General features: G+C 39.2%; 1 protein-coding gene across 2 annotated transcripts; it reads right to left on the bottom strand.

Annotated features, from left to right (window-relative positions):
• Positions 1-2,889: 2,889 nt before the first annotated feature.
• LOC103723098 (ribonuclease TUDOR 1-like) lies at positions 2,890-21,156 on the bottom strand. 2 transcript variants are annotated; one of them, XM_008813909.5, is made up of 17 exons: positions 20,875-21,156; positions 19,960-20,125; positions 17,871-17,945; positions 17,651-17,764; positions 17,439-17,543; positions 16,964-17,170; positions 16,644-16,847; positions 16,451-16,558; positions 12,701-12,871; positions 12,407-12,604; positions 11,960-12,328; positions 11,641-11,871; positions 11,375-11,563; positions 11,217-11,294; positions 10,943-11,137; positions 10,464-10,841; positions 2,890-3,406 (listed from the first exon to the last, which is right to left on the bottom strand). In XM_008813909.5, exons 2-17 carry the CDS (start codon positions 20,107-20,109, stop codon positions 3,218-3,220), a joined length of 2,961 nt encoding a protein of 986 aa, XP_008812131.2. In that variant the 5' UTR covers positions 20,110-20,125; positions 20,875-21,156; the 3' UTR covers positions 2,890-3,217. The 2 variants fall into 2 exon arrangements, with proteins under 2 accessions (XP_008812131.2, XP_088562882.1); XM_088706756.1 differs by having other exon boundaries at positions 19,960-20,242; positions 20,875-21,110.
• Between the last annotated feature and the right edge of the window lie 2,058 nt (positions 21,157-23,214).

The following is a 23,214-nucleotide window of genomic DNA, read 5'->3' on the forward strand; positions in this document are numbered from 1 at the left end:
ATAGGATTATGACTTTACAATCTATTTAAATAAGGTTTGTATCAACCCAATTCCTCCCTCGTAGGAGGGAAAAAAAAACTTCTAAAGATCTTTTTTTTAAATCCTGCAGTCCCACAGACCCATAAATAGGATTAAGACTAAGAGTAGAACAGGCCTTCAGGAAAAAAAAAAAATGGGCTAGACAAACTAACAGACCCAATTCCTATGGAAGATTTTGCCTAATTCTAATGGATTTTCCAAACAAACCTTTATACATATCCAGGTCAAGTTTGAGAGTGGTTTTGCCATTATTCTACCCGTTTCAAATCCGCCTCAGGTAAGTGAAATCCACCCCATTTGGATCGGATCGAGCACATGATGAAGTAGAGTTAATTGCCACCCTTACAATGAACAGCTGCTAATAAAGTGGTATATACCCCGAAAATCAAGTTGAAGGTAAAAAATGTAGTTGGATATCATGAAGATCATATGCATGCACTGTAGAACATACTTTGAATCGTCCTCCCTAATCCCCCCATCATCTGGCTCTATTTAGTTTGATCATCCACTGGCATCCTGCTGATTAACGAATACCCGAGTTGTGGGACTGGCTCCAAATTTGTCCAATTTTTATTTTGTCCTGTTCAATCACCCATTACTGTTTTGAACACACTAGAATGGCCATTGATCTCATCTATAACACTAATGAACCAAAAACTCTAGCTCGGGTTGTCTCCCCATCTCCATCCTGGCATGACTGCTCCTGTATTGATTAACTACACTTGGACATACTCCAGTTTTTCACTTTAAGAGAGAAGGACGAGAGAAGTGCACCCTTCAAAATAAATGAGCCTTGCATAATTCAAAATTTACGGATCAAAAATTTGATTGTAAATTAAAATATTGGAGGCAGTAAGACTCCATCTCACGTACAATACGTGTCTTGAGAATGCCATGTAATAAGTCTGTGCACAGCACTCGCCAAGCTAAAGACGGACAGGATCCAAAAAGTATCCAGAGGCATCTCTTATCTCAGCTGGACATTGTTTATGCATTATTATATGCATCCGAAATTTTCATTAAAGGTATATTCCATCCTACAAGAAATTATTAGATGGACGAGTTCACCTAATAATTATTAGTGGATTCATTTCACCCTCTAGTCCATCTAATAATTATTAGTGGATTCATTTCACCCTAGGAGGATGAAATGAATCCAAACCACCTAGGATGATAATGATTCCATTTAGATCCAAGGTCGATCTGGTTTGTCTAATAATTTCTCCTACATATGATTCTATTGCTAGCAAAAAAAAAGAAACTTCCCAGTCAAGTACCACATTCTCCCGTAATAACAAACGTTTGTATCTTTTGAGATGGAAGCACCAAACTCATTATAGTTACCGATAAAATGACAACCTGATAACTTTTGGTTCCCCGGTAGCCAACCATTGGATGAAAACAGTATGCTGGAATATTGGTAGGGAGATGCTCTGGAGTCTAAAAAATGAATGATAGGTGATCCTAAAGTAAGAACTTAGCTTCCACTTGATAGCAGATCTAAATTGTGCCTTCGGAATAAGGTGTTCCAAGGACACCGAGTCCCCGGGGTGATCTAAACCCTTCTCCCTTAGGAACGAAGTGCTCCATGGGCATTCCCTACGTGTAAAGATGAGATTAAGTGTAGATGGTAGCGAATAGGTCTGCATATTCTGCGCCCCCTTTTTCTTTTTTAGTCCTTTTTATTTCAATGTTAAGTCTGGATAAATTTGCTAACCAAATTCAAGTATCTCAAATAAGTTGTAGTCACGTCTGCTTTGAATTCTTCTCTCTTAGTTGCATCTATTCATTTATTCTTCTTCTGAAAAATATCCTCATCTTGGGATTAATTGTATTGAAATGTAAAAAGAAATGGAGTCATCAACTTACAAACAGCTCAAAGAGTTCATCATGTTCTGCAAAGAAAAAGAAGGGGTCATCATGAAACCTATTTAATCCTAATCATTGGTGAGAAGATGAGAAGAGTCCCTGCGAGGTACCCTCTAAAACAGCACCAGTGCATTGCACATGAAGAAAGTATGGATGGTTGTGCTAAAGCTCATAAATACATTCTTTTAGCCAGTCAGTCTAATTTCTCTCTTTAATAAATAAGAGACTTATGGTATCCTCTTATTAAAGAAGTATAAAACATATGATTATACATATAGAATCACTTTGAGGAAATTTATAACGTTATGTTACTCGAGCGATCTATTAAAATGGATCATATATCCCGAAGCAAGAATTTTCTTGGTCAAAGGACCATGTTGAGAGGAACTCTAGGTAGTCTAAGGTTAATATTGGACTATATAATTTGAAAAAAAAAAACACGCACGCACACACTAAGATCAGTTTGTTTCCTGTTTCAAGTCGGCTCCTTCGGGCATGTTAACTCTGTACACACAGGTTTCAAGTCAATCAAGCCTAAATGAAAGTCTCTGAAAGTTTACCATGTCCAATAAGTGCAATGAACAAGAATGAAAATTCCTCAACAAATGCTATTATTACAAATGCTACATACCACTATGGCTGCATAAGAAAGGTTTCAACATCACCAAATCCATGTAACTGAAATAAATGAAATAACTTTTATGATCAGATACTTGTAAACAGCTGTAAGAGACTGAAACATGAAAACAAAGTCACCAACCAGATGACAATGAAAGCCATTTTCATAGGAGAATTCTCCATAAAAGATGCTTCACTGTAAAACCAAGTTATTTGATTGTACCAATCAAATTGCTTAAGCAAATAACTGACATAAAAAATTAAAGAGATATAATATGTTCATCCCCATAAACAAAAAAAAATGAAATGTAAGGACATATTTCTTCCATTATTTGCTGAGAAACAACAATAGGAGATTCATGATTCATTAAAACTCAATGATGCAATCTTCTTATGTATAATAAGTGCCAAAAATTAATTTAAGGGCCAATACCAGTACAAAACTATGTTTGCAAGTAATAGGGTTCTCTACGGCCTACATAGAACATGAGAATGCATGGAACTGCCTTATTGAGAGACGTGAAAATCAATGTCCCTTCAAGCTTAAAAAGGAACAGGAAAGAAAATAAAACAACAAAACGGAAGCACATAAAGATAAAAATACCTCTCCTACTAAGTCTAACTGCCTCTTTTCCCTTTTACATTCCCTGATTCTAGATAATTTTACCTAACAACTAGTTATAAGATCTCTCTACCGACGACCACCAGCTTTTCTTGCAGGTGGGGCTGAGTCTTCATCATCAGATTGGACATCCCCATACTGCCACATCCTCAACCTCTTTCGTTTTGCTTTTTCTTGGAACTCTTCCAGGTTATCAAGGGCTGCCTTTCTTTCCTTTGTGTCCCACCTCTTCTTTCTTTCTAGCCTAGCAAGTCCATCCTGCAGTACAAAAAGATCAACTCTCAGCACAAAAAAGAGCATCAAAACCCCTAAGAGATCAATCCAAAATGCTCACTTCTATTCTGGAAAGGCTGATGATATCATTCTTTAGAATTTTTTAAGTAATTATAAAAACACGTGCTCATAGTGTTGACATTCAGGCAAAAACCAGTGAATATATTGAAGCCATATTTCAGTGTAATAGAAAGGACCTATTAATATAATATTCCATAATAGAATGGCATGCACTTAAAAAATAACAGAATGGCATGCACTTGAAGTCAATGGCTGTGTGAAAACAGAGCCACTTCTATATTTTAATCTAATTTAGAAAATAAGCTGATTAGAAAATAAGCTGCAAACAAAATTAAACAACTTCAGACTTGATTTACACACCAATAAATGATCTGATTTAATAACTAGACAATGTCAGAGATAGTACAGAGGTCTAATATACTGTATGAACATTAGAAATGTGTTTTTTATGCTGTCAGTTTTCTTTAATCTCTCTATTACTCTCCATGGATTGAGCATGAAATGCCATATACATGCACCATAATTACGTGGTGTCATGCCTGCTGAGCATGGCATTTCCAACTGTACTCTTCTTGCCTTCATTTCAAAACATAAAAAGTATCCACTCCAAGACTCACTTCTCGAGATTTAATGGTATTACTGCTTGGGACCATCTTGAAGCTCCAAGCCTGCTAGTGAACTTCTAATCATTACTGAACCAGTACCACCCCTGGATCAGATTGTTATGGCAGTTTGAACATAGCCCGTCTTCCCTAGCATAAACTGGCAGAATTGTTAATAGATTTTAGCCATCTGCTGCTGATGGACTAAAGGCAGCCTTCTTGGGCTGCTACCAGACCTTAGAGCTCTTGATCCTCTCCTTAAAGGGACTCATTTTTGGCTGGAAGAATTCTGCCGGACTTGTTATAATATAGTAATTGACTGCATGATACACTTGGTGCAATTGAGGATAAATTGAGAGAAGGACAGCTTCGATAGTTTAGACATATAGAACATAGGCCGAGGGATGCACCATGACAAAGGAGTGATTTAATACATATAGAAGGAAAGGGGGGGCAGAGATAGACTGAAAATCACATGGATGAAATAGCAAGAAAGAATTTGATATCACTATATCTTTCAAAAAGTGTGGCCCTAAACAAAGTGGGATGGAGGAAAAGGATTCATGTAGCTAACCCAACTAATTTGGGATTAAGGCTTAGTTGAGTTGAGTTGCATGCCTGGTGCCAATCATCAATTTCTGCCGGTTCTTCCTTTCTTTATTAAAAGAGTTTCATATTCCGAGAGAATAGGATCATCCTTTTCTTGTTCATGGTCCTGACAGCCTCAAAATCCCTCCTTCCTGTTTGTCTTGCATCTATCCTCTTGGTAAGCACCGATCGTAATCTAAACTAATTCACCTCCAATGTACATATTCTTTATTGAAGGATTTCAGCTAGTACCCATTGAGCCTTTCTGTTTCTTCTCTTGTCATTATTTTGGAACTTTATTCTAACATGACCAGTTTTCTGTTTACCGGCAAGACTCCTGTCCAAAAATAATAATTATTGTTTGGTTCAGGGGATGGACAATTGCATCAGTTTTGATTGTTCATCTTGTTCAATCCATTAAACCCATAATGGGTACAACAACAATTTAGTGGTCCCATGTAGCCTTTCCCCTTCAACATTTTCTTGCCTAGGGCCCCAAGCAGGGGTACCACGTTGCTGGTCCCTTTTTTACAACTTTGTGTTCCACCGTTAGATTATTGTGGACGCCAAAGAGATCCCTATAAAGGAGCCAACCTCCTTATGCCACTCAGATACCATCTGTTCCAGCTTGTAACATCCACCTACCGCTAAGTGAGCTTTCCGGTTTCTGATATGCCCTCCTTGTTTGCATGAGAAAGCAACTTCTTTGCTAGTTACCCTTTGCCTTTTCTTTGAAGTCTGAATCTCATTGGCCTGCTACTTCCAATTAGGCTTCTTCAAGTGCAAACAGATATTTGCTCCTTGGTCATCCCCTTCTTTAATTAGAATTTGCATAAGCCATGATCTATTATCTGACTTAATGCTTGTTTAGGCATTCATTGAATTGAGACATTGTTATCTACCTTCTTCTCGTGACATCTCGCTTGATCCACTTTTCATTCATGTGTCTGCCCAATCATCACATCCTCATCAATATACAGATTACTTTGGAAAGGTGCTTATGCCATTTTTTTGTCGTCCAGGCTTTCTAGTTGATCAGGCTAAAAACGCCTAAACTCCGTTATAGAGACAATCATGAATTCTTCAATCATCATCTTCAGTTATACTTAAAGCTTCATGAACCTACTTTACTTCCACTCGTACATAGTGTGGCATACTATTTACAATAATCACCTTGTTTCTGTTGTCTTTGGCTTGCTTATAGTTTGCAGATCAACTTTCACTAATTGGACATCGACCTCTAGCATCTTCAAACGATCACTTCCACTAATTGCACATCAACATCTAACACTAAGGTCATCTTCAAACTTTTGCCTCAAGGAGATATGTCAAGTATCAAAAATTTTCCTTGTCGGGTGCTTTCACAGATGGCAATTTTACCTCTCTTCTACATTTTCTAAATACCTATTTAATTATCTTTTCATGAGTGTAGAGAACATTGATGGCTAACACCATTATGCTTGTTTGCACATCCATAATTCTACTAATGCCACACAAATTTGCTTATTACAGTCTTCCTTGTTGCCGGATGGCTACAACAGCCAGCTTAACCTGCCACCAACTTACAGGTCCTCAGTTTGCAGCCATCCATTGAAAGGTACACTCCTTGTGGGGGTTAAATTCTGCTTGTTGCAGCATCTATGCAATCAACTTTCATAATTATGACATCAATATTTACCAATTCAGTTTCATGTAACTTCGCTCAGCACCATCAAACTTGTTATAAGCATTGCATTCTCACCTCTGACTTACTAGCTATATCGATGCACAATCATTCTCTTGATGGTCATGCATCTCTGAATATCATCTCAACTTATCCTCCCATCTTGACACCTTAGCTACTAATTCTAATCCTGCTCATGTCGTGGTCATTATTCTTCCCTCTCTTCCCGTCCATGAATGTGCACTTGCTTACATGGATTACTATTCTCATGGTTAGCCTGGGTGCACGGTCAACCTTGATTTTGAGACAAGAGAAGGGGAATAGGAGGAAGGTTGCTGGTCTACTTAAGCACACAAAGTACAATCATTTGGAAACACATACTATAGCGGACCATTATAGTACTGATGCATTATAATATAGTAATATAGTGGTCTGGTGTGGTGCAAATAGATTGCACCATATATTTGCTTAATATGCTTCCACATAAATTTATTTTCTGCAGCAGTTTTCACATGGATTTTATGTGTCATATATGGCGCATCAATGCACTCCTAATGTGGATGTTATTTTCTTCAATGAATCCAGAAACTTATATATTGGATTCATCTAGGGATGGAAATAAGCTGAACTCCCGCAGATCTAGCTCAGCTTAGCTCGAAAGTTGACCTATGCCTATCGAATACCAAGCTAGATTGATTTCGGCTTGAAGAGGCCAGAAAATCAAGATGATTGGAAACAACGAATTGAGTGAGGTGTCGAAGTTGACTGCAATGTGGACAAAGGGGAAGACATTGGTAAGCCAGTCTAGACGTTAGAGCACTGAGGTTGATTATCATGATGAGAGGCTCAAGGTAGAGAAGGGAAGGTGGCAAATGCAGAGGAAAAAGGGCCAAGGAGATTTGGGCAGCAACAGGACCAGTAGCTAGAAGATGGACAAAGTAGGGGAGACCGGGCACTACACTTAGATTCTGTCATTCACCATCATCAGATGATGCACGCACGCGAGAGAGAGAGAGAGAGAGAGAGAGAGAGAGAGTTGAAGATATTGACACAAGTTGCATTAGCAGGATATTTAAGGTTAGGGTTAGCCACAAGATGGGCCCCTCAGATGCTTTCCTAGGATTTCTTTCAGCCATTAGATCAAAATCTAATGACTAAGATAACTTAAGTGTCTTATCACATGTTCAAGAGATAAGCAAGAGATGATGAGAAGGTGTCAAGAGGGATGCACGTAAAAGGAACCTGACAAGTGATGGAGAAGGCGGAGGGGAAGCTATGGGACGAGAACAAATGGCAAAGGATGGAAAGGGGCTAGCTTGCGATTAACTAGGAGACAATAATAACTTAATCTAGAGATTGAATCAAATGGCATGAGACAAGGTGATATAATGTGGTTAATTATTAACAATGTTACTCTGACACTTCAAAATTGGGATTTTTGCCGTGTCCAAAGTCCAAACATTTGGACACCTAGACATGGAAAAGAAAAATCCAGACTTTTCCATATAAACTTTTGTCACCTGTACATAGAAGCTTTTTTAAGTATAAAATAACATTAAGAAAAGGTTTTATAAATTCAATTAACCAAAATGAAATTACTCTACCAATTTATGTACATAATTATATCCATGGTATGTCGTACCGGTCCGAATCGGACGATACAAGGCATACCGTACTGTACCGGTTCATTACCAGTATCCAGTACGGATGGCGTACCGACATTCGGTACCACAAAAATTTATCGTACCATACCATACCAACACGGTGCTAGTGTGTACCAGTACAGGGTCTGATACTGAGACGACGAACCTTGATTTTATCTATATACTATAGGGACATGCCTTCTATCTGATATTTTGAAAGATCCCTTTGCACACTTGACACCCATGTCACAAGTCCCAGTGACATTGATTATAATATTTTTTTTGTTAATAAAAAAAATACATAATATATTAAATATATAATAATATTTAAAATAAGTATATATATCTCAAGCTATATCAAGCTGAACATGATTGAGTTGTGCCTGAGTTTGGGTTGTTTATATTAAGCCCACAACCTTAGCTCACATTGGATTGTTCCTCATCAAGCAAACTCAATTCGAGCTAATTTTGGGATGAAGAAGTTGCTCACAAGCAGCTTGCTAGTTTGACAGCCTCAATGACATCAAGCACTAACTCCACATTTGCTTCTCATGTTTCATCTAATTTGAATCAGCTGATTATGTGAATGTCTTACAGCCTCAGTACTGTTGATCCCTTCACTGTTTATATAGAGGCAAAGTAGTTGAGCTCAAAGTCAAATGATTTAAAATTAGAACACTACTGCAGAAAATAGGATAAAAAGATTACATCTAAAATTTTATAATTTTTCAGAAACTAGCATGCAGAGATTGAAAAAAAAAAAAAGGAAGATGCTGAACCACCATCCAAGGAAAATCCTCAAAGGCCAACAAATTAATTGGCTATACTCATGAAAAACTGGGGGGAAAAGTAATTTTAAAGAAAAAATTCTCAAAAACTTGGAAGCTCCATCAAGCAACAAGGACTATTTGACATAGATAGGGCTGGCACTTGATCCAAATTGCTTGCATAGACTCAAATCTAGGCTCAAGCCAAGCTTGTTCAAAGATTTTAGGCTCAAAATTAATTCGAGCCTCAATAGTAAGGCTCAATATTATTAGTTATATTATATTATATTACTTAAGAGTGTGGGACCTCAGTTCATCTACTCCTTGCTCCCTCCCCCTTTGCTATTTAGATCTCCAACACCACCGTGCCGTTCCACTTCTTTGTTCTTTCCTAACATGGCAACACATGAATGAAAGGCTCAAGCTTGAGTCCACCTCTCTCCAAACTTTGGTTGTAATCCTCCACCAATAGCAAGTTCCTCCAACACTTTGCTTTACCCACCAAGATTTCCCTACCATTTCTTTAATGACAATGAACCCCCCCTCCCTCCCTTGGCCCTACTCCCCATCCCAACCTAAACAATTTTTCTATTGCTTTGGATGTTAATACACACCAAAATTAATGGTTCCAACCAAGGTTTGCTGTACCGAACGGTACTATACTGCACCGGTATCGAAGCAGTATGTAGTCTTGTACCATACCAACACTCGGTACATCTTGCCGTTTTATACCATACCACATACCGACACTACAATTTTTTTTATTACTTTCAATGTTAATACACACCAAAATTAATAGTTCCAATCAAGGTTTGCTATACCGAATGGTACTATACCGCACCCGTACCGAACCAGTATGCAATCTTGTACCATACCGACACTTGGTACACTTTGCCGTCTCATACCATACCACATACCGACACTATAATAGGATGGTACTAGTACCAAGTCCGGTATCGAGATAACGAACTTTGGGTTTCAACATAGGCTTTGAAATTTGGTGAGTAACAGTTTGCTAATTACTAAAATAAATGATTTTTTAACCTAATTAATTATATAATTATTTGTCATGTCTTTTGGGGCTTTATACAAGATTGAAGCAAGCTTTATTTCAAGCTTGACCAAAGCTCAAAACAACCTTAAACCAGAATTTTGATTCAAGCTTGAATCAACATCGATTTGAGCTTGATTCAAGCTTGAAAGGATTTCGTTCAAAATAAGGAAATCAAACCAATCGAAAGAGGCTCATTGTCAGCTCGGCTCGAAATTAAGATCAATTAAGGCAGCGAGCCAAGCCCAATCCAAGTTGTCAGGCTCGAAATTTAACTCAATGCCAGGCTGGATCTAGCCTATGCTCAATCAATCAAGCTCAGCTCGATTACACAACTAAACAGAAAGATATTACTAATTAGACAAGTGTGGTTTTAGTACAGTTTCTTAGAGTCTCAGCCTCAAAATTTCCTTCCAGTAAGACTCTAAGTTAGCAATGCCTGGAGCTGTAAACTAGAAATTAATGTATTTGCATATTGGCTCTTTTGTTTAAGAAAAGACAACTTAAGTGGTAAATACAGCTCAACGAGAAATAAATAAATATATAAAACGAAATTTGTTAAAGTTAGATTCCAGAAAATTTCTGTAAAATATTTTGTAATCCTACTTCTCTTCACCAGTCTTTTAGATCTATGATATTCAGGGCCTGATCTGACACCTTACCAAGTTCAATCAAATAAAAATTAAGAATGGGAAATGTGCTCTAACCTGCAGCATGGCAGCATTGACACTGGTACCAGCTTCCACATCAACAAGTGTTACAACAAGAACTGTTCCAGTTCCCTGTCCTTTTACTTTTCCTCCCGAGGTATCTCTTTCTTCAACCATAGCCCTGAACTCCCTAGAGCTGTTTAGAGTGTGCTCGCTCAGATACTCTGCAGCTTCTTGCCCAAAATCATCCTCTAAATTTGGGACTTTAATGTATGCCAGGCTGCACAGTTGAGCCAAACCAGGTGCAGATGAAACCGAGGGATCCAGAGGTCGTAAGCGACTGTAGGGAACTGTTTCTTGGTTTCCATAGTCAATATAAAACACTTCAAACTTCTCCTCTGGTGATTCCACAACCCCTCGTGGCCCATTAACAATCTTTGCATGCAAATGAAAGTCTTAAGAAAAGTAAAAAGAAGCAAAAAATTATGATAAAATGACTAATCCAGGTTCAACATTACTATCTATGGAAAGCTTACCATGGCTCTGTTCCAAGAGTTATCTACAGTGAACTGGGCAAGGACTATATCACCCTTTGTAGGACTGAAAGCTCCAATAACTGGAGCTTCCTGGAGATTCAGCGAGGCAAGCTGCTGCTGAATAGCAGCCACCTTCTGATCATCAACTGTCTGGACATAGAATTTGCCACCACCTAGGACTTCAGTGACCACAACCTGAAAGTAGAGAAGAGAAGATGAACTACGCGTCCCAGTAAAACAAGCAAATATTTTTCCTTTTTCACACCTCCAGTACCTTAAGTACTTCCTTCTGTTTGCTTTCAGTTGTGGAACCATTAGCTGGTTCTTGGCCTTCAACATAGTTCTCCCATATCTTAAAAAGAAAGAAGAGTGGTGTCAGGAGCAAACCTTGAAAGCTGTAAAGATACAAATAATTTGGTAGCCATTGCTTACTTTCAATCTCTGCTGTTTTGCGGATTGCTCAGCCTGTGCAAGGAGGTGAGCATCTGGAATCCTGTCTGTACCAAATGATGTTTGATGCTTTGCCAGTCCTGCTTCCAAAAGAGTCACAGCCATGTTGGTCCTTGACTCCCACAGGGAGCCCAAGAAAGTTCCAGTCCTATCAACTGTCTCAACTTCTATCTGTGTGAAAATTCTTTTGTTTCAGAATATAGAAAGCAGCAAAATTCCATATTATCAAAGAGAGGTAAAATCTGCACCTCAACATCCCTTTGCAGAATTTTCCTTCTCATTAAAGCAATTGCTTCATCTGAAAAAGGCTCATCTCGACCAGGGCACCTAACACCAGAAAACGAGAATGCAATACTACATGTCTCTTTCGGTATCAGTAATTTAAAACGGTGACCGCTAAGAACATATTCAACAACAGCATTGAGTCTTCTAGTGCGTTGTAGAAATGGCAAGAAATCTCTCGCTTTCTTTGCTGAGGCCTGAGAAAATCATAAATTACAGATCAACTCAGCTAAAAAAAATCCCAAACTCAGGCAACACACTTGAAGAAACAGTTCCAATTCTCACCATTGTCAGATCTGTTATGTGCATCACCGGAGGGTCCTTGGCAGAATGAATCCCTTTCTTTCCATTGGTAGCACGTGACTCGGCTGCCAACAAAGCATCATAATAATTTGACCGTTCCTCAAAATCTCGGTGTCTGATGACAGTGCCAAAGCCACGTCCGACTACTAGCTCAGCAACATTTATCCCTGCTGGTCGACCACTTGCAGAAGGTGGAACAGGAGCAGCATCATCACCCTCAGCTTTGGAAGGAGACACCAGGAAAACTGAGCCAAAATCCATTACTCTAGAATCAGCCGAGCCAGCTGCACCTATTGGGTTGGGTCCATCCACCATGCTTAACTTCCTAGAGTACTCCATTGACACATTTACCTGAGGACATTAATGTTGTTATGCCATAAATGTACCACCACATGTTCAATGTTACAAATCACAAACTATAATGCATACTTGACGACCGATAAGACGTGTACGCAAAAATTCCCTAGCCTCACGAGCGTAGGGTGCAGGTTTTTCATCTCTACGAGGATTGCCCATTCTAGGGGACCTGATGCTTGAAAGATTCACCCGTCGCTCAGCCAGTGGACTGCCATACGGGACAGAGTCATCAGCAACAATTACACAGTCTCCACTTACAACCTCTACCACCTAGAGAAGCCAGAGACAAAAAAAACAATATCAAAGGTCTGGTAGAAAGAGAGCTGCTGTCAACAAAAATTTAAAGATATCTCGAAAGCATGTAACCTTTCCCGTGAAGTTTTGGTCATGGATAGCCTTCGAATTTGTTGCAGGTGGCACATAGTTAGTCCAAATTCTTAAGCGGTCTTTTTTGGCTTGAAGTTCAGCAGCCTTTAGCCGTCGTTTCGCCTCATCTTCCATCATATTTGCACTCCATTCCACGTATTTAGCTAACCCCTACACAAATGAGCAGAATACTTTATCAGCATGATTTTCCAAATATAAAAGAGCATTGCTTATCTGACTTTTTAGCATGAATCCATTTTCAAGATTATGCAAGTGCAATATAAAGGACTACAGTGGAAAGGATCTCTTGCACTGAAACTATGTAGGTTAAATCCATGCACCTGATTTTACTAGTATTAAAAAACCTTCGCTGCAAAAGTCACTGTCTAACTCTAGCTCTTTCAGTAGCTTACACATAGAACATAATTTTTATAAAGAAACAGATACAGCTAAGGAATATTTAGTTCTTTTTTCCCCTTTTCTGAATCAACAGCACCCAAATTCTAGATGCCAGATCAAGTACTATCATATTTCATATTAGCTTATGCATCCATATGGTTTTAGTAACATATCTTTGGATGGTGATAAAGGATTTTCATAAAAGCTAATATAATTACAGGTATAAAGAATTGGAGGTGAATAGGAAGAACACATTAAATAGAAGCAACACGGGGTAGTCCCAAAGTGAAGACCTAACTTCAGCCTAAAGATCATTGCAAAAGAAAAAGGAACCGCAAGCACAATGCTTTTGGTATAACAATATGAATCATACAAAACAAATTACAGTAACACAGTCTATATCACTCAATTGCTATTGTTTTCCCTATTAGTTTAAGGGATTTTGAGACACTTTACATTCTATTAGCCACCAAGAAAAAGAAAAAAAAATCCTTCGAAAGAGAATAAAAAGTCAAGATCAAGAGACAGGAAGAAAAATATCAAATGAAAAGTAGTTCTTTCTATTATTTTTGAGAGAGAAGGAGAGAGAAGGGGGGGAGAGAGAAAGAGGGAGAGAGAGAGCGGATTGCAATGCCCAAACCTACACACAAAAGAAACATATAAATATGCATATCTAAGAACAACCAGAGTTGAAAGCATGTTGTTTAAAATACAAATCTTCAGATATCTCATTAGGAAATTCTAAGCACCTAATATACATATGGAATTTCATCTAAAAAATAACAAAAAAGTCCACCCAATAGGACTAAAAAAAAGGGAAACCTAAATCCTCAAAGGAAAGTACTGTCCCTACAAGAATAAAACGAATTCAAATAGAAATTAGAAATGCGCCTAGTTGCTGTTGTTGCCAAAAGGAAACCATATGTTTCTCTAGTTTTTTCCTTGTCAAAGATGGGAAAAACTTCGAGCCACCAAAAATATCCTTCCACCACTCTACAATCCGTGCCTTTCTACGTCCCTTCATTTCTTAGCCTCCCAAGTTTCCACTCTTTTTCTTTACAAAAAAGCCCTGCTACCTCCCTCTTAAATCTTAATCTTGCCTAGAAATAGAAAATTTATTTCTTAATACTTCACTCCACAGATCCGTCACTTATCCATCCCAACAGGATTCAATCGCTCTCTAATTCTATTGCCAGATAAATTGGAAGGGGTGGCCATGTATGATAAACAGTGGCCATGTATGATAAACAGTAATGTCAAGAAGGGCCCTCTTGGGATTTATGGGGTGCCATGTCCCCCTGAGCCCAACCAAACCTCCCAGGACACATTTTCAATCCACCCCTAGTTTCAGATGTCTTACATACCCCTCAAAGATCCTCACAGACTGTTGTCCCTCCCATCACAGATCAAAAACAGCATGCAGAATAAAGCAGAATAGGGTGTTCAAGCCTGTATAATGGCAAAACACTAGAGAAGCTCTCTTAACCCTACCATAATGTTCAGAACTTTTCTACCATTTTCATCTTGCTATCACAACTTTCTTCACAACCGCCAGCCAAATTGCAACCTAAATTTCCTATTGTTTAGAAAGATTATGCTCTGTAGAAGTTTGCAAGTTAAAAAGTTCAACATTTTTTTTCCATTTTTAAGATACCTCTGCAAAAGGCATCAGATATCTTTCATGCAGCAAACCTCATAAGAATAATGAAACAGTGTATATTGCACAAAACAATTAAACAATCTTTTGGTCTAAGCAACATTCATAGTAGATACGCAGCTAAAGACATTTCTCAAAAATCATAATATATGACTCTTCCACACCATAAAATACAACCACATCATAATCTCTCAACTACTAATGACAAAATACACACCTCCAGTGGTATAAAATATCAATAGAAGGATAACTCCAATGCAACATTTAAAGCTATTTTTACATCATGAAAAGATTCATGCTCTTAAGCTGCATTCACTCTTAAATTATTTGCAACATGTACATATGGCTTCCCAACAAGGCTTTCATGATTGCTTCAAAAAGATATGAGATCCAAGCATCGACTGCCGCCCACCATTGAATTAAATCATTGCAACAACCACTTTGTTTTCATACCATTGCCAAAGTGACTTATTCCAATACAAATTTTAGGTCCCATAACTGCTATTTAGGTAAAATATGCTGTGAGAAAAACATATCTTAAAAATTATTGTACTATTAGATCCAGAACCACAAAATATTCCCTTCATTCCTCAATGTGCAAACTTCAAAGGAGACGCATCATTTGCATATTAGAGATTCATGCCCAATTACTACCATTACCAACTCATAACAAAACCTTCCACCAAAAAACTCAAGATAAAGAGAGGAGACGACGTTAATTGCCAGAAAATAGATTTATCAGGTTTCATGAACCTTCTACAGTTCTACTATTTAAGGTAATAGGCCACCTTACAGTCCAACTTTCACATCTCCCATGCCTTATTTCAGCCATATGGCCCCAAATATCTTCAGAGAAGAAACCTCTTAAGGCAAAGGATAAAATCACTTTCAAGTTCCATCTGTTACACCTTCAAATAAAGTGTTATGCCCAGCTCTTTCAAACCTAAAAGCAACTTGTCCTTCTAGATTTTGAACTACACAGTTTTGGAACTATTAATGCTTCCAGAAAAGACTATATCACATTTAAGCAGTTAAAGGCTATAAATTCAGGTGGAATTACTTAACAAGCATAAAAAGATCCCTTTTTCAGCAGAAGATGGGGCTTCTAACGAAACGATGCAACATAGAGTATCAAAAATCAGAAGTTTCTAAACATACCAAACAGAACCATCACTTTATTCATGAAAAGCAACAACTTTAGGTGAAACCAGTAAGAAGAATATGAAAATGCATAAGGGTGTGAACATATGACTGATGTGCATAAGGACAAGCATGGTGTAGTTCCAAAATGATCTCAACCATTTCTCTATAACATTAGTAGGCATATGTAGGCGGACAACAAATGCATTTAATAAGATTGATGGTACGACTACATTTGATGAGTTTCCATGATGGAATTACACGTGCACCTAAATAGTCCACATTTTGGATGTAGGGCCCACATGCCTAGTCAGCATGCCCCTTTCATTGAAGCAGCCAAGATTTGCGAGTTGCAACAGGTATTTCTGAAGTTATGAATCATTTTGGTGTTGTACTGATCACAAGGGCACTTTTAATCAGCAAAGAAACTACTTTCTTGATATAGTGAAATTTCTTTTCTTCTAATCTGATAATATAGTAGAATATTAACAAAAAAAAAAACAGATTTCAGCAGAAATTAATTTCTCCTATTTTCTCTCAGAAAGTGAACATACATTTTGTACAAGCTCCAGAGCCAAGTCTTTTGCAGTATCTCCATCAGGATAGTATACCGAACCAATTAGATTACTAAATTTGTCTACACCTTCAAGCACAATCCGGACCTGTCAGTTCCAAGAACGAGCTATGAAGTTTACCGAAAACAAAATTTGCAGTAGAGCCCAAAGCAAAAGAGGACGCCTGACTCACATCTCTATTTAAAGCGCGGATCTCCGTGAAGTGTTTAGCTTCTCTTCCAAAAGGATCTGGTGCAATTTCAGTCGACGATGCTGTGGAGGCTGCAAGCCTCTGAGCTGATGTTAGAGTCGTTCTAGATTCAGTGGGAACTTCTTCATTTGCATCATTAGTAGTTATCTCAAGTTCTGCCACAGCCCTTCTTCCCATGGATGGTGCCTATTGTTAGACATAGAAGAAAATTAAAGAAACTTATGTAAGACGGATAATAACTACATAAAGAAGTAAAGTTTTGCAGCAACAAGAATGATGTTGATTATATAGTGGTGCAATACCTGAACGCCTGCAACAAAGACCTGGACAAACTGAAACTCTGGGAGCAGATAAACACGAACAGTGCTGCCATCACGGACCTGTTCCACAATTCCCTGCATAGGCTTGCCTTTGTTTGCAGCTAAGAGACCCATGGCATCCAAATTACTAGGGTCCCCAACAGATGAAGGGGGCAGTTCCCTAATTGATGCCTCAGAAGCACCAGGTACCTGGAGAAGTTATCAAAGAAAGTGGATGATAGTTAGTTAGCTATTTGTACTTCTTATGGAACCTATATACTTACAGAATAATCAAAGTTTGCAACAGGAAGAAAATGAGAACAGTTTGTGATAGATCAAAAGACGGCTCTAATGCAATAGACAGACAGAAATGATCCATATAACTATTCTTCCTTGATTACAAGCTAAAGATTGTCGGCTAGGAAAAGTGATATAGAAATATATACATAACAACAAAATAGAAGAAAAGCATAATGACCTTGCTCCAGCGGCCTAAACCTTGTTGCTTCGCTTGCTCTTCTAGACGCAGCAGTTCTGCCAAGAAAGGACTTGCTTCACCTTTTTGTTGACCCTGCTCCCTAACCTGGTCGAGTCAATTCATTTAGCCAATGATGAAGGAATAAGATTAGTATCAGCTATAGTAGTAATGTGATCAAAATGATGAACAAAGATGGACAATTATCCAATTACCTTTGCCCACCCTTCAGAAACAACCAACAATGCTATATTTTTATCCCCAAGAAAGACAGTACCAAATTCTCTCCCTATGGATGGAACTGTGTAGTCTACTCGGAAAGTGACCTCCTACAAAAGTCGAGACCACAAACATGACAATCAGATTGTACGTTATTCAGTGACATGCAGATATGTGTAAGACTAAGCGATGATCATTATGATTCAAAATAAAGACCTTTCCTATGCAAAGTTTCCTTAAAAATTCTCTGCTATCCCATGCAAAGGGTTCATCAACTCCATTACGGCGGGCCTGTACATGAACAAAATGGTTCATGTCAGCAAAGATGTCTTAGTTACACCACACCATAAATGTATAAGTGAACATGGTCATGACCTTAGATAGAGACATGTCAGCAAACAATTGAGATAGATGCCAAAATGTAGTTATTCATAAATAGGCAAGTGTAATGCAAATAGGTGTCTTAGTTACACCATGCAATAAATGTATAAGCGAACATGCTCATAACCTTAGATAGAGACACATGTCAGCAAACAATTGAGAGAGATGCCAAAATGTAGTTATTCATAAATAGGCAAGTGTAATGCAAATTGTAAGGGAAAAAACTTATAATTGCATTATTTCATTTTAGAGAAAAACTTGCACATAACTTGATGCGATAGTATAATATCAGAAAGGCAAAAAAGAAAGTGAAAAATATGGAAAAATAATTTCTTGTACAAACCCAAGGATAGAAAAGGTGAAAAAATCTGTTGATTGGACTACCCTGTTAATAAGATGTATTTCAAATTTAAATCTCTTTTTTCAATACAGCTCGTGAAATGAATCATTTTAATTAAAGCTAGCAATCAGATAAATGCAATGCACCTGTAAATATATATATATATATATATATATATATATATATATATATAGAAATTCTAAAGAGAAGAGTGAGATCTCTCTCGTATTTTTTCTCTTATTTTCTCAACATTAAAACGAGGAATTAGAACCAATACAGGTTGGGATCACAAAGGAAGAAAGGGCACCAATAACTTGCCTCCCAACAAATGGGGATTAGATATGATGGTTTTTCTTTCCCTTTTTAGTGGAAGTAAGCGAGGAGTGGAGGGTGGAGAGCATAAATAGAGAGGTGAAGTAGAGTATATTAGTTTTTCTATTTCTTTCCTTTAGAATCCACTTTTTCTTTCTTTTTTTTTAAGAGCCAAGATTTCTTTTTTCTTTTTTCCTATCTAAATTATTGGAAGTGAGAAAAGTGAAGCGTACATAGAGCTAGCACCAGGCTTATTTTCCTTTCTCTAAAAAACTAGCTGGAATTGTTTAAAATAGGGGTTAGAATCTTAAACAGGAATTAATTATGTATTATGGAAGAAGTGAAGGGCATTTAGACGGATTCACAAAAGAATATTTCCCAAATAAAAAATTATTGTATTTTAATATAATATATAGATGGCATCCGCAATGCATTGAAATAGTTCTTTAGGTCTCAAATCATGTACTCATGACACATAGTTTGCCATACCGGACAGTACCACCTAGTACAGGGTGTACCAATACCTATGGGGTATCGAGACTCAATACACCTCCTTGACTAAGTGTTAATACTAAGATATGTATCATACCAACACTCGGTAAGAGGAGTGAGAAAAGGAAGGACATTGGGATTGGAAGAACTTGGAAGGAAGAAAGATGGTAAATTTTAATCATATGATTAGACGACAGGTCCATATTCAGTAGATGTTACTTTTCCTTCATGGAGGCATTCATGATACCGATGACAACAAAACAGAGCAAAAAGATGCAGGATAAAAATAGACTCAGGTTCAGAGAAATGTGTGGACTCAAATGCAATTCGGGAACAAAAATTGACAGATGTGATATTCTTATAATTTTCCTAAATTTCAGAACTGTCTCTTTTTATTACTGTAAGTATTAAACAATATGTCCTGCATTGTAGCAGCCCGAAAGATACATGAAGACGAAAATGCAAGATGGGTGTCAGATAAAGATAAGTAGTTCACATGATAAATTTCCTCTGCTAATAGCTGTGTGTGTGAGTGTAAGCGCTGTTATGAAAATGCAATATCGCACATAGAATAGGAAATTTTAGAGCTGAATATCACCTGAAACCATTAAAAAGAATATGCAATAATACTTGTCAATTAAAAAAGGCTAAGCTCATTGGTTCAATTTTTTGTCAAAGTATGTAACTTTATTCTAAATCCTCAATAGAAGAAAAGTCAGCTTCTTCCTGCCATTCAAAATCACAATTTATCTAATGGGAACCCCATTCTAGTACATATACCAGTCTAGGAGCAACGAGAGAAGACAATGTGATGGTCTTCTCTGGGGGGATCTCTGCTTTGGCGCTTCCCATGATCACAATGCAGTCTCCAGAAGGAACAGCCTTCACTCTTCCCCTCAGCCATCCTGTTGCTGCAGGTGCTGTTGCCATATCAAACAGCTATGACCTGTTGTCAGTAAAACGCCATGGAAATTGATCACCTCGAGTTTCAAGTTTCCATCCTTCTGTTACAAATGCTTCTACTCTCATGAAAATTCACCACGGATGCACAGAATATCTCTCACTATGGAATAATTGCCAAAGAAGGAATGATTAAGGAACAGACAGAAAACAGTAACAACAGCCCATGCACCCGTTGCAATCTAAAGTAAGCTAACTATAAGATCATAGAAATAAGAAGGAAAATGGCTTCACAATCAAGCATGCATCGAGAATGTTAAGCAATCCAAAAAGATCAAAAAAGAAAAACGAAGGAAACAAAAACACTTCTTTCCGATTTAAACCAAGGAAGTTATGGTTCGAGATCACCAGAATAACACAAAAACATGTTTTATTTTAACAGATCTGCAAGGCATGGGCATCAGCTGAATCAATCTGCAAAAAGATCCCACTGGATCTCCAGAACTCCAAAACCAGGGTTTTTATCAAAAACGTTAATTCTACTTCAGCCAACCAATGGAAACTCTTATAACATGAGCCAAAATCAACCCAATTCCAACAGAAAAAACGAAACGCAAGAAGAAAGCAGAGAAAGTCGGATTCGATCTATAACCAGACGAGAAATCAAAGCACACATCCTAGCCTATCAATTCTGTAGACATAAAAAAAAACCTGAAATCCAATATAAAATCACAAAAAGATCCTCTTTCTTAGCGATCCGACAAGGGATGAAAACAGATCTGGAAAACAATTCACCTCGACCCAGTTTCCACGGGAGAAGAGATCTCCTCAACGGATCAAGCAGAGCGTGCGGTGTCAGCGATCAGAGATCGATCCCTTCAACGCCTCTCTGCTGGAATCGGCTTCGATTATAACGAGAGGCGGGGAAGGAGGAGAACGGAAAAGAGAGAGAAGAGGGGGTGGAGGCGATTATAGGGAGTTTCGATATATATAAGTGTGAAGCAATCCCTGGCGGCGAGGAAGTTATACCTAATGATATCCCATCGGGTGGTTCTATATACACCCCCCCTATTGCTCAGGACACCCCCCAAAAATTAAAAAAAAATTAAATACTCTCTACACCCCCCCATTTGCTAAGGACACCCCTAAAAAATTAAAAATACCTAAATTACCCCCCACCCTCCCCACCCCCTCACCTAAATTGCTCTCTACACCCCCCAAACCCCCCCCCCCCCCACCCCGCTCTTCCCCTCCAAAACACCCGTAACCCTTCCGCCCAAAAAACCAGCCTCAAGCACCTCGCCGGCGGCCAAACCCCCTCCGTCTCCCCCTTCTCCCTCTCGTCGCCGGTCGGTGCAGTGCACCTCGCCAACGCCCAAAACCCCCCCGTTCCCCCTTCTCCCTCTCGTCGCCGGCATTCTCCCGATCTCCGACCACCTCGCCGGCTTCTCCCGGAACCACCTCCCCGGCCATCTCCCGAGCAACGAGCACCTCGCCGGCGCCTCCACGACCACCTCGAGGTAGCTCCCCCCCCGCCTCCAGTGCTCCGTTCGGCACTGGATCGCCGAACAGAACCCTTCTGTTCGGCTGAACAGTGCCGAACAGAAGCCCTCTGTTCGGCAACCCTCAACCGAACAGAAGGCTTCTGTTCGGCTGCACGGTGCCGAACAGAAGACTTCTGTTCGGCTGCACAGTGCCGAACAGAAGGGTTCTGTCCGGCACCGTGCAGCCGAACAGAAGCCTTCTGTTCGGCTCTGTGCAGCCGAACAGAAGGCTTCTGGTGCCAAATCGCGTGCCGTGCTGAATTTTGTGCCGAACATTTATGTATGCAATTGAATTATTTTCTTTGATATAGCCTAACATTGAATTTCTATATTTTCAGACATGGATCCCCGTCCCGCCAGAGTTAGACCTACGGCGTCAGCTAGGAGACGTCGTGCTAGGATTGCTTCTCCCGAGCCTGCTCATATGCCATCGGACTCTCCTGAGTCAGAGCATGATGATATGCCCGCTAGGGGCGAAGACGATGAGTCCGTTGGACCATGTCCAGGAGGTCCAGAGGATGAGTCCGTCCTGATCAGTTTCAGGACGCATATAGCAGCTTCCATCTGGAGGCAACAGGTATTGTTTATTTGTTATAGCATTATATTTTGTTTATTGATGTTTTATAAAGTAGTAGTAATTATACATTTATATTACAGGAACGAGCTCCACTAAAGTGCATGAACCATACTGCCAAGGTTGGTGAATGGAAGTGGTGGTCTTCAAACCAACCAAATACCAGGTTCAGAGCACTATTGAGGCAGTCGGGCCTCGTAGAGTTAGTACAGTGCTCTTATCGATTCATCGATAAGATTCTGATTTCGGGCTTCGTAGAGAGATGGCAGCCCGAGACGAACACCTTCCATATACCATTTGGCGAGATCACTATCACGTTGGATGATGTATCCGCCATTTTAGGGATTCCTGTCGCAGGTTCCTCAGTATCAGTTTCTCCTGAGAGGATGAGTGATCGGGATGCTGAGGAGATACTTGTGGAGTTGTTGGGGGTGTCAGCTGGAGACGCGCGTCAGGAGGTACTGTCATCGCGCGGTCAGTCTGTGAGGATGGAGTGGCTGAGGACTCAGTTTCACTCTGTATCTGATAGAGACAGGCAGCAGAGGATAGAGTGTGCAGCACGAGCCTATTTGTTATTTTTGTTAGGCTGCACACTCTTTGCTGATAAGAGTGGGACCAGGGTGCCTATAGCGTATCTGTGTTTACTGCGGGATCTGGATAGGGTGAGCACATATGCCTGGGGTACAGCTGCCTTAGCATATTTGTATCGGCAGTTGGGGATTGCGTCGAGGTCATCAGTGAGACAGATCAGTGGTTATATGACGCTTCTGCAGGCATGGATTTATGAGCATTTTCCAGCACTCAGTCCTCACCCGTCGCTCGAGTATACTGATGCCAGTCCCCGCGTGCACCGCTGGATGCCCGGTACTCCATCCCGTACCACGATGGACCATTTAGTGGTTCTACGTGAGTCATTGGACCTTTTGAGCATCGATGAGGTACGTATCATATTACCATTTGCTTGTGTTTGTCAGTACTTTTAATATGCGATATAGTATAAAACTGAAATGGACCTTT

Source organism: Phoenix dactylifera, chromosome 11 (genome assembly GCF_051530095.1).
Source record: "Phoenix dactylifera cultivar Ajwa chromosome 11, Ajwa_hap1_PhDact_Kaust_v1.1, whole genome shotgun sequence".
Lineage (NCBI taxonomy): Eukaryota > Viridiplantae > Streptophyta > Magnoliopsida > Arecales > Arecaceae > Phoenix > Phoenix dactylifera.